Source organism: Acanthopagrus latus, chromosome 11 (assembly GCF_904848185.1).
Source record: "Acanthopagrus latus isolate v.2019 chromosome 11, fAcaLat1.1, whole genome shotgun sequence".
In the NCBI taxonomy this organism is placed as follows: domain Eukaryota; kingdom Metazoa; phylum Chordata; class Actinopteri; order Spariformes; family Sparidae; genus Acanthopagrus; species Acanthopagrus latus.
This window is the reverse complement of record NC_051049.1, coordinates 21,359,937-21,375,374: the sequence shown is the minus strand read 5'-3', so window position 1 is coordinate 21,375,374 and position 15,438 is coordinate 21,359,937. Positions and strand designations below refer to the sequence as shown.

At 42.2% G+C, this 15,438-nt stretch overlaps 2 protein-coding genes across 4 annotated transcripts; one reads left to right on the top strand and one right to left on the bottom strand.

Annotated features, from left to right (window-relative positions):
• Window positions 1-1,265: 1,265 nt before the first annotated feature.
• On the bottom strand, window positions 1,266-5,541 carry babam1 (BRISC and BRCA1 A complex member 1). 3 transcript variants are annotated; one of them, XM_037115823.1, is made up of 9 exons: window positions 5,517-5,541; window positions 4,326-4,771; window positions 4,184-4,242; window positions 3,979-4,099; window positions 3,769-3,847; window positions 3,626-3,650; window positions 3,397-3,526; window positions 3,189-3,275; window positions 1,266-2,354 (listed from the first exon to the last, which is right to left on the bottom strand). In XM_037115823.1, the coding sequence occupies exons 2-9, from the start codon at window positions 4,758-4,760 to the stop codon at window positions 2,154-2,156; spliced, it is 1,137 nt and encodes a 378-aa protein (XP_036971718.1). In that variant the 5' UTR covers window positions 4,761-4,771; window positions 5,517-5,541; the 3' UTR covers window positions 1,266-2,153. The 3 variants fall into 3 exon arrangements, with proteins under 3 accessions (XP_036971718.1, XP_036971719.1, XP_036971720.1); XM_037115824.1 differs by having other exon boundaries at window positions 4,326-4,774; window positions 5,405-5,528; XM_037115825.1 differs by having other exon boundaries at window positions 5,405-5,526.
• Window positions 5,542-6,607: 1,066 nt separating this feature from the next.
• ushbp1 (Usher syndrome 1C binding protein 1) lies at window positions 6,608-15,151 on the top strand. The gene is made up of 14 exons (XM_037115942.1): window positions 6,608-6,795; window positions 7,491-7,714; window positions 7,920-8,056; window positions 8,317-8,480; window positions 9,070-9,234; window positions 9,489-9,736; window positions 9,976-10,116; window positions 10,305-10,393; window positions 10,532-10,667; window positions 10,904-11,138; window positions 11,595-11,753; window positions 13,417-13,508; window positions 14,374-14,493; window positions 14,596-15,151. Exons 1-14 carry the CDS (start codon window positions 6,790-6,792, stop codon window positions 14,759-14,761), a joined length of 2,082 nt encoding a protein of 693 aa, XP_036971837.1. The 5' UTR covers window positions 6,608-6,789; the 3' UTR covers window positions 14,762-15,151.
• Window positions 15,152-15,438: the final 287 nt, after the last annotated feature.

The window sequence follows — 15,438 nt, the reverse complement described above, 5'->3', positions numbered from 1 at the left end:
TGTCCACTGAATGTGTGATAAGAATGAGTGGATCATTCTCCAAAGTATCTGATACTGATACTAAGTCTTGCTTTGAGTATCAAAACCCTTATACTTAAAAAGTTTAAGTCGTGTTAGTTCATGTTCTAGACTCGTGAATACTCCGATCACTTGCCTGATTTCCCCTCACAGGTAAATCCAGGCATGCTGTTGGGTATTTGAACCAATAATAATTTATCTTCTTTTTTTTTAGATAATCATATGTTTTACGTGTAAAATACTGACCTGGAAAAGTAATTTGTAGCCTTCAGTATATGTGCGTTGTTATTTTCCACTACTGTCTGAACGTGATCTAAAATGACCAGTGCCACATTTAAATATAGCCACTCCATTACTGGCCATATTCCCCTGATGCTGGATAAACAAAGTAAACCATGTGAGGAGTAAAAAGCAGAAAATACCAAACAAAAAACAAAAAAAATTCCACCATATCCTGTTCCAAGGGCGTACGGAAAGGAGTCATGGCAGCTGAGGAGTGAAAGAATGAAAACAATAGGGACCTGTCATTCTTCGGGGATGAGGGAATAACAAATTCTCCCTGCAGTCCAGACGCACTGGATCCCTCCCCTCCCCTCCCTGTGCCGTTATCTGCAGTGATGACGTGAGGACCAGCCGGCTCTTTTGGGGAAGTGTGTGCAAAAGGGGAAAGGTCCTCTGCGCCCGGGTTTTCCTGCTACCCATTGTCTCCCTGACAATCTGTCCTCACTGGCGAAAAAAAACTAATTTATGTCAGAGTGACAGAACATGAGTGACTATCAGGAGTCAGGACAGACGCTGGATCGACTTCTGAACGAAAACAGGAAACCAAACATTACAGACTGAGATACAAACACCTCTTTAAGATAACAGCCCAGACACCTTTAGGGTGAAAGGAAAATATACCTTCAGCTCTGGGTTAATATGTGGTGGATAACAGATAAGGTTTTCAGTGGTAGATGCATTAACTGCTTAATTGTGCTGTCATTGGACTGTAGATTCCGGAATTAGACACTGATTATGAAGATTGACAATGGAGATGTCTGGAGATTGACACTGAAACAGTGAGCGAAACATCTGAACAACCATTAAAATTTAAATATATTTTTTTAAACCATTCAAATAAGTTAGACTATTCTCTAACCCTAGAGGAGCACAGTAGGTTCCTGACAAACTCTTTGAATTCAGCCATCTCTAGAGGGGATTTGCTGCCATCTTCTGACAAAAACCTAGAAAGCACATATGACATATAAGATTAAACATGCCTTTTTTTAATATCCAGAAACAGCTTCAAAAAGCTCATCTGTACAATGTGTTTCAAGTGCAGCTGGGCTGGCAGTACGAGGGGCCTTTTTCACAATCAATCGATCCATCAGTGCCACAGAGATCATTGTCAAAGGAGACATTAACTGTACATTCTTTCATTGTCTGTGTATCATACAAGAGTGACTAATGATTGCAAACCTTATAAAATAGAAAATACATTTTTTAAAAAAAACAGGCAACAAAAGGTGACAAATACCAACTAAAAGGAAAGGCAATGTTACAGAGGATGTGTCACATTAAAGGTCATTACATCAAAGCTTCAGAAGGCCAACTATGGAAAACTGTCCCAGGTTTGTTCTGATTTTTACCCTTTAAGACTAACAGACAGATTAGTGTGGTCTAAGATTTGAAAGAAACAAACAGATGACGAGGGAATTAGTTTAACTAGCCTGATGCTTTAACCATTGTGTAATCCTTTTTTAGATTCTTCCATTATCATGTCCCTCGACTTCCTGTTCCTGGATTCTCTGACAGTCATCTTATCCCGTGGAGACCTCCAGCAGGGTTAGGGGTTCCTGCCTAACAATCAGATCGTAAAATTATCTGGTTGTTAGTCAGTCCTCCCCAGTATGGAACAATCAATGACTAGTTTATTCTTCTATGGAGACTAAATGATTTAATAGAAACCTGCAGACAACTTAGGGTTGTGTTTTTTTTTTTTTTTTAGAAATATGTCTGGTTTCGCTAAATTTTCCATAAAGAATTATTGCTCAACGGCGGTTAAGGGAAAAAAACCTAGTAATCAAGGTGTACACTTTTCTGATGAACTACAGTGTGATTTCACAGAAACAGGGCTTTGTGAGTGTGTCATTTTAGACCGTTGCCTCAATGTCCTGGGGGTCTTCCCCCTCCAGCAGACTGTAAGACGCATGGCTCTGAAAAGGTCTCTGTAGTGGGTGAGCCAGAAGTTTGGCCATGCAGTTGTGCAGCTCAATGGCAGGTCCACTCAGGGAAACCTCAAAGCGATAGCACATGCCCTTTGAGTCCAGGTTGCAGAAAGAGGTGTAGTTGTCCTGGAGACGGAAAACAAACCACATGATTGAAATGGAGCACACAGAGAAATATTCAGATAATACATCTCTTGTTATAATAAAATGATCGAATCAAATCAGCTTTTATTTATATTGCCCAAAATCGCTGCCCACATTGCCTCAATGGGCTTTACTATCTGTTCAGTGAATGGCATCCTCTGTACTTAGACCCTCGATTCGAGTGAGGAAAAAACTGCCATGTTGATGGAAAAAAATGAATAAATAAATAAATAAATAAATAGGCTTTCACAACGTCCCTCCACACTGATGAATCTCAGTAAGAGGGACAGAATCACTGAAATTATTTCACTGCTAGTACAGAAAAGTACGGAGTTGACAAAAGGGTCATGTTCGGCAAACTTTTCTGAAACTTCTTCTGAGTTTCTTGACAAGTTAGGGAAATACTATGTAGATTACAGAGAGCAGAGGTGACACTGTACATTACGCATAACCACTGGCTGTGAGCACAGCTGTAGCTGCTCTGCTTGGATGTGCTGGTTGAATCTGTGGCACTCGATGTGGTTATTACTGCTCACATTATGTCCACATTTGTGGTTGAATCTATGATGCTGTGGAGAAGGCTTCGGCAGCTACACTGTAACCTTACTGCATCTATTAACATTAGCCACGAAAGCATCTTTAAGATACACAAGATTTGACCTTGCTTCTTTCAGACATGGCAGATTTGTTCACACATTCATTAACATTCAATGATCAAAACAGGAGCCAGAAAAAGAAAAACGTAGATGTTATTTTCCTGTCCTTTTCTAGATAACAACATAGGTTAATCGTCCCTTCATCAGCGTATTCACTCACCCTCCAGCTGGTCTCATCCCCCTGCTCCTCCGCCCCGTTGTGTAGGTAGACCACATCAAAGAAGAAATATGGTGACTGCAGCATTTTCTGTGGCAGGACACCAACACAAGAAAGACTTTCAATTCAGCGTAAAGTCAGTGTACTCCTCAAAGCAGCAAACGACAAACTGAGACTGGAAGAGGGACATCTCAGCAGGTCTTGTACTTACACTCACAGCCTCAGAAGGGTTGAACTGAAGCTGTCCTGCGTGACGGCTGTAGATGAGCACCGTCCGTACCACATACGGAGGAGGGATGGTTTGAACATTCTCCATCAATGGCAGCTCGATCTTCTGTCGACTACAACAACAACAGAGGAAGAGATGACCTTCAGTGAGCACTTCTACGTAACGTTTTGTGTATTTTAATAAACCGAAAAGGTTTATAAGAAGAACTTACATTACATTAAGAAGATCTTCCAGGTCTATACAGGCCAGTTAAGACTACAACTTCATACCAGAATGTCTTTAATACACTTGGTATCACTTCACGGTAGGACATTTATCTTTGCTGAAGAGTTACTTTGTCAATTAAAAGGATACTGAAGGAGTCGCACATGTTGGTCTCCAGGTCATACAGACAGCTGCAAAGCTCCCTGGGATCAGAGGTAAAGCCTGATAACTGAGGCACATGCACACATACATGAGAGAAGAAGGAAGACAATATTCAGAAATAAAATGATGCATGTTGCAGAGATGTAATGCTAAGGCACAGTACATAACATCTGGAGCTTATAACATTTCTGTACTCACCCACAGAGCATCATCATTGACCACTACCAGAGCAAACTCATGGCGTTTGTCAATCCTGTGTTTCGTTCGGACAAACATCTCAATCATCTTCTGGCATATATTCAGGGCATTTGTTTTAGACCTAAATGGAGACACGGTCAAATTCGATGGTGTGGCAATGAAATATTAGCCCTGAGCTATAAAACTTTACTTTCCTCTGGCTTACCCATTGAAAGACTCCAACTTTGACATAGACATCTCTTCAGAAAGGTCTAAGCAGATGATCTGCCATGAGGAAGACAACGTTAGTAGTAAAAGCTTTATGATGAAAGTACATTTTCCAAGTACCAACTTTACTGTGGTCCTACCACTTTCTCTGGACAGTTGACACGAGGAACTCTGAGCTGGTACTCTGCTGGTGGAGGCACAGGCGTTGTCAGTGTGGGCTGCTGCTGTGTGGGCTTCGGCCTCTCTTTGGCTGCAACTGCAGCAGTGGATAGTGGCACTGTGGCACCGGCTGCTGCCGCTGCTGTCACCACAGCAGCAGGGGCTACAGTCTGAGCTGCAGCGGCTGAGACGGTAGTGGTGGTGGAACTCGGAGGACTGTCGCTGGTTGAAGCTTCCCCCTCCCCTTCAACTCGACTTCCCACAGCGGGCTGGGATATGTTGGGGTTGCTGTTTCCACCGAGGCTGCCTGTGCTGCTCCGACGGTCTTCAGCACCTTCGGGGTTGGAGCGGGTCCGAGGCCGTAGCTCCACCAGACGCTCCTCTCCATCTGCAGGGCCTGGCTCTGGCGTCTCCATGGATACACAAGCTGCTAAAGAAGAGACGATGAGTGTGGCAAACCAGCATGTAGAGACACTGCTTAACCAAACTTTTAACCAAAGATGTCCTCTATATTTACATATGGCTTGAATCACATGACATTAAAATGTAATCACAATTTGAATTCACCTTGTGGACTCTCCTCTATCACTTCTCAAAAGCAGCAGCTGGAGAACTATCTATAAACCATACAAATCTAAACAAGAGTCATCTTAATATATAAACCCAGATCTAACAAGAAACCTACATGATGCTCAAAATTACACCTGCCCACCCCAGTTATCTATTTCAACTTCATATCGTATTCACACTTTCATGCCCATAGACAATAGACAAAGGTACCTAATAAAGCTGCGATTTTGTCCGTATGAACACAGGTGCAGCGTGGGGCAACAACACTTAACTGTTTTAGCTAAAAATGAGAATGGTTTGAATAGCAATTCTTGTATAAAAGCGTCCACACAGGCAGCCAAGTGAGTTCATGTGGCTAACGCAGAGGCGCTGCTGATGTTTGATGACAGCGCAGTAGCAACGAGAGCTGTTAGCATTAGCTTTAAGATAAATTAAAGAAAAGCAGACGACTCGAAACGTATTACATGTTAAAATGCTCAAGGAGACTTACCTGGTAGGTAACTACTAAAGTTCTACGATTCAAATAAAATTAAACTCATTGAAAGTTGCAGAAATATTTCAGCGGCGACTTAACATTTGTTTTGATCGGATAACTTCCTTACCGGAAATGATCGAATCCGGAAAAGCGAGGGGTCGGAGCATTATGGGTAATGAAGTTTATTGAGGACAGTCACACTTCCGGCATCTCAGTCCTTCCTCTCAGCAACCATCTAGTTATAGTGGAAAATATAGGCTTTAAAGCCTGTTGTAGTAGCAGTCAAAAAACCATCAAACAACAAAAATCAATTCAATATATTAGATATACATATATTTGTGTATATACATGTACGTACATATGTATTTATTGTTATATGTATAACAATAATAAATAAATACATACATACATGCATACATATATACATACGTACGTACATAAATACATGAGTAAATAAGACTTAAAGGCGTACTGTTTATCTTTCTTACATATATTTGTATTGTGCAGCATTCCTTTGCATTTCATGCTCGTACTGTTGCAATTTCTCATTTTTTTCACTTAATCTTTATATCATTATATTTTTACATTATTTACTTCCTGCTTTTTTCCACTTTTATATCGTTATCTATGTCACTGTCTATTCTTAAATTGTTGTAATGCGAATTTCCCCACTGAGGGATTAATTGTTATTAATCTTATCTAATCTTATCTTTAAATAAATAGATGAATAGATTATAGATTGCTTTCATCCATTTTTATTGGCCAGTAAACAGAGCCTCTCAAGATTAAAAAAAAAAAAAAATGGAGTGTTGTATCACAAGATCAAATGAAAAACCACATCCTAACATTAAAAGGGCACAAAGCACCATTCTGAAGAGTCTGGTACAGCCAGCTCGTCGGCTTAAAACTTTCAGAAAAGTTCAATTAATACAGCAGAAATTGTCTTAAACAGGGAGAAAACAATAAACACCCTTTAAACTGTACATTAAGTCGCAGCTATAGTCAAAATTGATCATGTCATTACATAATGACTTTGTGCATACTAACAGAGCAGCTCCAGTGTGTATCCAGAGTTTATTTTAGAGATATTCTACTATTAGAAAGGCATGGAAGCTAACTGCGGACAAAACAGGAAAGGACTCAAAGTGACGGGGAATGGGTGGGGATGACTTTCTGAGTGTTTTCCACTTACTTCATTCATCACACTAAACACTGTTTGGCAGACATGCAGAGAGCTGAGTGCAGCAGCGACTGACGAGCTATTGGAAAATATAGCACGACGAAACAAAATAACAGGACTCATGAAAACATCCTTTCGTTTCAGTAAAATCTTTTACTTCAGGCGGTGAACAGTCACATGAGGAACTAAATCATTGCTGCAGACGTCAGGATCAAGAACTATGGAGGTAAGTTACAGTGACTTGTCTTGAAAATATGTCACTTATCATATGTTTTCAAATTGGCTAATTCTGTAAGTATCTATTTATTACATACAGATGCATTATAATATGTGAATGCGAGTGTTTCTACTGTGACCCAAAGTGTTTCTTAGCTTTGTGCTCAGTGTATGCTCGGATTAAAAAGCATGTCTTTACAGAAAAAGGTGAGTATAGTGAATGTGTTATAGGATCGAGAATTCAAAGTATGCCTCCAGCTATGGTTTGCACAATGTTAGAATTCACAAAATCAGTATATAGGTCTTCCATTCAGTGTCATTTTGGCATATTTCACAGAGGGACTACATGTAGAATAGAAGTTCTGATTTGATGTTTTAGGCATTTAGCCGACATTCTTTGTGGAAAAACAAAAGATGGTTTGGTCCACAAATATTTGCTGGGCAGGAAGTTGGATCTCAGGATGTTTTAGTTTCCTCCTTTTCCGCCGCTTAAAACAATAGCCGCAGCAACAATGTCTGCTTCAAGGGCTTAACAGATTCTGTGCTGTGGGCAGATGTGAATAAATACTGAGGGATATTTTGAAGAGCCACCCTTCATTGGATGAATATGTGTATACTGGTCCACTTGGATGTGTATGACTTAGGGGAAAAAAACTCTTTACAGACATTTGACAACGATGAAAATAATTCTTATGTCTCTTGCAGGATTTCAGCCTGGTCAGATGTGACAGCCTAGATACTGGATCAGAGCGTTACAGGGAGGTGATGACACCGATCAACCACCTGACCCTTGACCCCGAGGGCTCTGACCCCACGTCAAACCTCGAGCCTTCACCAGCAGAACTGGCTCAGTGTGAAGCTGAGGTGGGCACGCTGCTCAACATCATCGCTGAACTGAACAAGAAGATGGGCTCATTAAAGGCACCGAGGTAGCGTCAGTGAATAACATGAGCTACGAAATGGATCTGAATGAATGGATTCAGGTTCACTCCAATTAAACATTTCGATGAAACCGTGTTTGCTGTTTGTTCTTAAATATTTTCAATCAATATGCATTATATATTGCTCTGCCTATAGCTATAGTCTCAGAATAAACACAAATTAAGAAACATGTGAATGCTGTGTATTCTCCAGTGAACCAGGAGATCTTAGACCACCAGGACCATCGAGGCCTCTGGTCCCAGACCTGCTGTCCCACCGGCTGGCGAGAAGCAGCCCAGAGAGGAACACAGCCTCTGTCGCCACATCCAAACCGTCACTGACCAGCCGAGGTTGAGCATAACTTTATTGATCAGAACATGTGTTTTGGATGCTGTGCACCTGTACTGTAGGTGAACATTCCTCCAACAAGAAATTTTGAGTCCAAAAGAGCAAAAGATGTATTATTTTAGATATTAACTCTAGTCTGTGAAAGACTGCATGAAAAGCAGGCGACATCCATTTTTCTTTAATTCACATACTGAGGCTATAGGTAGAATAAAACTGCCCCTCACTTATATGATAAACTGTGTCTATACTTTTCTCCCACTAGGGGGTGGTGGTGTAATGTGGACTAAACTCCAGGAGGTTTTATCATCAGTGGAGGACTCGATCAGCTGTAAAAGGTCCTGGGCCGCCCCGATCACAGCTTCTGACCAGGATAAACACCAAGAGCACCTGCGAGCAGCTCAGGAGAGCTGGGTTAAGGCCACTCAGGTATTGAAAACATTTTTTTTTTTCAGAGAAATAAAGAAAAAGAAAATATTCTCATGACAGTTTGATGTGTTTGAATTACTGTTATTACAGCTGAAAATTCAACAGAAGATTTAAGTTTAATGACATAAGATTTAGCAAAATCATCCTGATCTACGCAGTCTTTAGTTTTAATCCAGGTTATTAAAGTTAACTGAAACTTAACTAAAAACTGGATGGGAAAAAAAACAAAAACATTTCAGTTACTTCAGATAAAATAAAAACTGTAACAACACCGTGTACTTCAAAAATAGAATAACTTAAATAAAATAAAAATGTAGGTCTAATCAGTTTGGTCAAATGTGTCAACACAACAAGCACATGGAGGCGTTGGTGCACAGTGAGACTCAGATGTCTCCATGACTGTGAGTCAAAGCTGCAATAACTCTGTTATAAACTCTGACTGAAATGCTATAAATCCCTCAAAATGTCTGGTAGAGGTTAAGCATTGGTGTGTCTGTCAGAGCTTTAATGAATCCATTGAGGACTGAAACATGTCATTGTTCAGGCTATCTTTAGATTCCTATTAGTAATGTTGGCTCTCTGGTTGCAGATATTGGAGGACATGGAACGAGAGTTTGGGATTAAATGCCCATCAGGCCAGCTGAAGGACCAGTCTCAGGAGGACAGCCTGGATCTGGAGAAGTGTGATTCTGCCGTCAGAGGCAGCATGGAGGAGCCAAGCACCATCAGCCAGCTGGAGGAGGAGAAGAACAAGGTGGGGAAGGGTCAGATGTCAGTTACATATAAAAGCGCCAAAAACATTAATGTAGAATCAGGCACTGATTTAGTTTGACCGACTTGTTTGTGGCTCAGATTTTTGAGACATAGTGAGGGTAGAAGTCCAGACTAATGTGGTTGATTCTGTATGATATCAGACCATGAACACATTTCATTTACAAACGTGGTGACTCAACACGTTTCATGAGATCAGACAAGAATAAACACAACTCCTCTTCTCTCATCCTTCAGCTGGTTGGTCTCCATAAATCCTGGATGTCTGGCAGTCGCTCTCCCTCCTATCGGTCCACGTCCGGAGCTCTCAGTCCAGACTGGGCCTCCCCTCCTTTCCCTGGCTCACCTTTGCTCCACAGGAGAACAGCCAGAGCTGTAACACCTCTGCCTGTGGGTGTGGATGGTTCCCCTCTGGGGTCTGTTAACTCATGCAGTCCTTGTCCCAGCCCCATCAGCCTGGAGTCTGAGACAGAGCGACTGAACAGGTGAGTCTGAGGAGGGCTGCTTACATTACACTTACTGAATAGCCATGTTTTGTTCGGTGGGCACTACACATTTTTAATAAGCAACAAAAACAATGACCATTTCTTGCTTTCTGGGGGACATTTCAAATAATGTAATGACACAACTCAACAAATGTCTCGTCTTTTTTGGACATTTCGCTGTGGAGACGTGGCAGAATTATGTCTCTAACGCTCCTCACCCCCCTCCCTCATCGTCTCAGGTGCATTGAAAGGCTGCGGGCCAAAAACGAACGTCTGACTGCAGCTCTGGAGCGAAGGAAGGGAGAGTCCGAACAGATCAGCCTCACACTGAGCAGACTCGAGGCTGACTGCTCTGCTCTTCAGATGGCTCTCAGATACTGGTACACGCGCCGAAACACACCTGACACGCGGCACAAAGGCCCGTCTGCACACATACTCCGCATCCGAAAACGTTCCTTGACGTGTGTCTAAATATGCAATGTGCGCACGTCAGCAGTCTAACAGCATTAATTTAGGTTCTTCTCCCCCGAGTGAGGTCATATTTTGTCTTTGTGGTTGTGATTGACAGCGAGGAGTGCGAGGAGGCCTACAGCGAGCTGCTGTCACTTTATGACGCCAAGAAGCAGCAAAGCATTCCTCTGCAGACAGACTCAGCAGGTGTTTGAATACCATGTTTTAATAATACTTACAACTCAGGGCACGCATCCCCTCACATACGTATACAGTTGGTATGCATGCCATTCACACACACACACACAAATACACAGGAGGGCTCACAGTTTCTCCTCTAATCAGAGGCAGCCGGTGACAGGCAGCAGCCCGACAGTCCATCAGCCCCGCTCAGGAACATGGGAGCTGAGGAGCTGTCCACCTCCTTCTCAACAGCAGGGGTCACAGAGGAGACGGAAAGACACAGTCACCAGGGCCAGAGGTGATACTTTAAAGAACTCTTTGTACATTCAAAGCACAGTCAGAGGAATGGGTGGAAAGGAAAACATGTGTCAGTGATGACTGTGGGTCAGACTGAAAGTAAAAATAGATAAAGGGGGAGAGTTTGTAAATATTGCATAAATCATCCCGCCCCCACCACTAACGATCGATATTGACTAAATGTTTCAGAAGCTATCAGGGATGATTCAGTGAACTCTGGCCTGTAACCCCCCACAGGACACCTGAGCCGGTGGAGCGAGAGGCTGTTCTCCGTCAGAAAATCAAGCGCCTGAAGAGTGACCGGGCGGCCCTTTGTCTACCTAAGCAGAGCACAGGAGCCGAGGGCAGAATGAGCCCAGAAACTGGTCAGCAGGCCGGATCAAGAGGAGGACATGTGACAAAAGATAACACCAAACCTTCAGATACCAAGAAAGAGAAAGCCTCCCTCTTCTATGAACTCATCTCTGTCAGGGTAAGAGTTGAGGGTCAAGTTGTTTTGGGATGAATTTTTAGAGGGAAACTCATCAGAGAGAAAATTGAACATAAAAATAACATTTTCCTGTGGCCATCATGGGATTACCAGCCATTACATTCTACTTCTTCTAGACAGTAATGATCTTGCATGTAACTCCATGTAAAAACAAATTTTGCCTTTAATTAAACAAACTAGATACGCCATGTGTTGGTTGGTGCATAGTGTTACCTTTAGACCAGGCTGTTTGCTCCTGTTCCGGGTCTTTGTGCTAAGCTTGCTAAGTCTCTGAAGTTGGAAATCTGCCTTTAACGTCCCACGTAAGAACCAGATGGAGTTACAACCTGCAAAATCTGTGATGGAAGACGTTTCGTCACAGGTTTTAACTTAACTTGTGCTGTTTGTGTGACAGACTATTTAAACACAGTGATTTATGGTTTAACTCGTTGTGTTCAGGAGGAGATGTCGGATCTGAGAGCTCTAATCCGCCTCAAGGAGAAGGAGCTGCGGTGTCTGGAGTGGAGTTTAATGGCCCAGAAGGCCCAGGAGGCGGCTGGAGCTTTCGTTCCAGAAAGCCTCAGAGAAGAGCTGGAGGACTGTAAGACCGAACAACAGGTAGGACCGGCTCCATCAGCAGCAACGGAGACTTTTTTCCTTTTAAATTTTCAAATAAGTCAAGGTGAAACGAGCAAGAGGGAGCAGGACGCTGGTCTATTGTGGCAGACCCGATTCAAATCGGGGTGTCCCACATGGGAAATCACACATCTACCAAAGCAGAATCCCTCCAGGCCAAGAGGGATATTTCAGTTCTACAAGGTCTTCTGCTGGGCTGTCCTGTCGCCGCAGCACAGATTCATACCGCACCGCACACCTCCGTCACCGTCAGATGAGAGAGAGCTGAACATTAGCTTCACTCATTAGCAATGACTGTACACACGGGGCAGCAGAAACATGGCTGCACTGACTCTGGTGCCTTAAGGGTTCAAATGTCCTCAAAAACTGGTTTCTTTTCTTCCTCAATAGGTCTTTTAGATGGTTTAATGGAACTTAGATTTTATCTGGCTGCACGTGGTCTGACCAAACATCCCTTTGTTTGATGTTACAGACTGATTTACTTTATAAATGAATAACTAAATAACATGGCTTCTGCTTACAGCATGAGTAATTATAATGCTTTCTGCACCGTCTTCACCCAACCTTGAGATCAGTCGGTCCACCACATATGTGGAATCTCAAGTGATGATCATCAAAATTTAAAAAAAACAGAAGTAAATGGGGACTTGCTTTAAAATGTTCAGAAAACAGCTGTAAAAAAGCTCAAGTCTTCGCTGTAGCTGCTCAGCTAAAAGCTTTAGCGCGCACGCCATCTGAAGAGGGAGCACAACATCTCCACTGCAATCAGTTTGGGATCTCAGGAATCCCTGATTATGGACCAGCTGTATGGAGCTATTTTGTTTTTGGGGGTTTTTTTAGGTTATATTTTTACATTTAAAAAAAAGTTGCCATCCACTTCCGTTTCATTAAGAGATTACTGCAATGCTGTTTTGCTGTGAAGCTCCAGAAATATGACTGAGTAGTAATGACTGAATTTAAAAATGTTGATGAATTTCTATGATCGTATATTAAATAATAATAATCACATTTTTTTAATGCTAATATATAGGACACTTTAACCTCTTCAGTCCTCTTAAGCATATACGAGTAAAGCAATTTGTGAGTGTCAGAACCATTCTTCAGTTAAAGGTCCTATTTCTGAGAAAAGTGGATTTTTGAGCTTCACTCCCAGCTCATCAGAAACTGCTGCTGGGATTACAGGAGGGGTCAGCTGCCATCCCAAAGCGTCAGGTTTTTTTTGTTGTTTGTTTTTTTTTATCCTTTAAGCTGCGATTGATGTTGGATGGTCACAAGCTGATCAAGACCAGGTCATGACTGGTATGTAGCTGCACTGTGTATGGTCCATGTGTGAAAATGAGGCCACTTTGTCACAGAGGCAGATAGTTATGGTGTCTATAATGTGAATTTCAGGGATATTAAATGCTCATCAGTTATTCTCTGATCAGTTAAAGTGTACTAAAGCAGAAGATCACATGACGCTACGTTTGAGTAAAGGAAACAGATACCATACTTTCCCCTCCCTCCCTTCCGCTCTTTCATCTGCTTCTACCTGGGAACAGACGCAGAGGCTTTGGATAACTGTGTCTGCCATGTTCATTAATACAGAACTGAATGGGAGGTAAGAAGATAAAGACAATCCTATAAAATGTTATTTTGTTTTCAGAGGCTTTGTGAAAGTGCAGCTAAACTGGGTGCTGATGGCGACATCGCCCGGACCCGACCCATCCTGAAGGAGCTGCAGGCCGTCCTGCAGAGGTGAGACGCTGTTGCTCTGCCTTTTTAAACACTGACGCTGCAGGGGGTTGATTTTGTTTGGCCCATGCATGAAAAAAACAAAAAAAAAAACACGTTACTCACTTAACATGCCTTACTGCAAAATACTCACAATAAAAGCACCTATTAAGTAGCTTATATATGATATATTCAGTAAAGGTTTTTATACAAGGACACCTGGTAAATTGGTGCAGTGAGTTCAACTGGAGACATTAAGTTCTCACAGATACATAAAGGTTCCTGATGAGATGTGCAGGAAATGAATCATTCAGACGTCTGTTGCCCAGTTTGATCTGTTGCTTAGGAACACTGTCATCACAAATGCAGTATATGGGCATTAAAGGCTTGCAGCTCTTTCAAACAGTTTGCTTCAGAGAACATCTTTTGTCTCCTCTGACCTCGCACAGGGAATATATATAAAGCACAGCCATTCACACTTTACATCACATCTGCTCTTAAGTGAAGGAAAGACCTTTAGATTCATGTTAATCCTGACAGGAGACATCAGTCAGTCAATTGATGTTAGGGAAAATATTCAGCTGATCGATCCGTAAAGATAAAAATCATTAGTTGTAATACATATTAATCCAAATCTAGCTTGAATTCAACCAACCACAACATAATGATAATATAATATATCAAAGTATAACAGCCGCAAAAGACATTTTTCTGCACATTTCAGTACTTTCATTTTAAACACTCTAAGTACATTTACTTGATAACACCTTTACTGAGGTACGTATTTCAATGCAAGACTTTCACTTGTAATCGAGTAATTTGACAGTGTGATATTAATACTTAAAGGACCTGGATACTTTGTCCACCACTGTGTTTCATCTGATCTCAGGGAACAAGCTCTGAAGAAGCGACTGGCTTTAGTCCAAGACTCACTAAACACAGCTGTGACGGACAACAGCCCACACAGGAGGGACGGGGAGCAGATTGCTCGGCTCACGCAAGCTCACAGGTAAGTATCATGGTATTATGTCTTTGTTCATTATCATCTCAAAAGTAGTAGCTCTGTAGTGCCATTGTGACCTGTAGTAAATCCTTTCTTCTTCTGTTCCAGTAAAGCCTTGAGCTCGTACCGGCAGATTCGCAGGAAGTATCGAGAGCAGGTGTGGCGGCTGGAGCAGAAAGTGGCAGCCATGACGGAGAGTCACCACCAACAGAGCGGTGCACCGAAAGCTGCAGGGGAAGCATCAGAGTGGAGGAGGGAAGAGACTGTCCTGTGATACTTCAGCCAGAGAGTCACTCAAATACATCCACATCAACTGCAACGTCCTGCCCAATTCAGCTCACCCATGCCGTGTGATATTTTTAAAAGTGATTTATGAAGTTATTGCAGCAAACAGAAGTCCTCATAACACAGCAGCACAGCTGGTTGGTCTTTTTATTAAGATGTGTTTAGAAGTCATATCTTAACCTAGTTTTCTATCCTTGTAAAGAGACATGAACCTTTTCATCCATTTGTTCTGTCAGGATTTACAGATATCTGTTCAGGCATCATTTACTCTTGAAAGGTAAATATAGAGTATGTAGGGCAGTCAAACATGTAAATCACTCACAGTTCTGTATTTCTAACCCTTGTGAGAGGCACCAATAAACTGGATTCCGGAGCTTAACTTGTCTAACAGGAGTCACACGTCACAAGACACATGCCTTATTTCAGAGAAACAGCTGTCATGCAGTCATGAATGTGTAAAGGCTGACTCAAGGACTGACCCCACTGAGGACCTCGGGACTGACCTCGAGAACGCACATGTCTCTTTTCCCATCCAAGCCGACTCTATGAAGCCACTCCCGGCCGGCCGAGCTGTCAGGACAATGCTCCGCGAAAGGGGGATGGGGGCCGATGGACAATGGTGCACATGATGTGCACACAAAATGTACGGCCAGCCCTTTTGTCTTC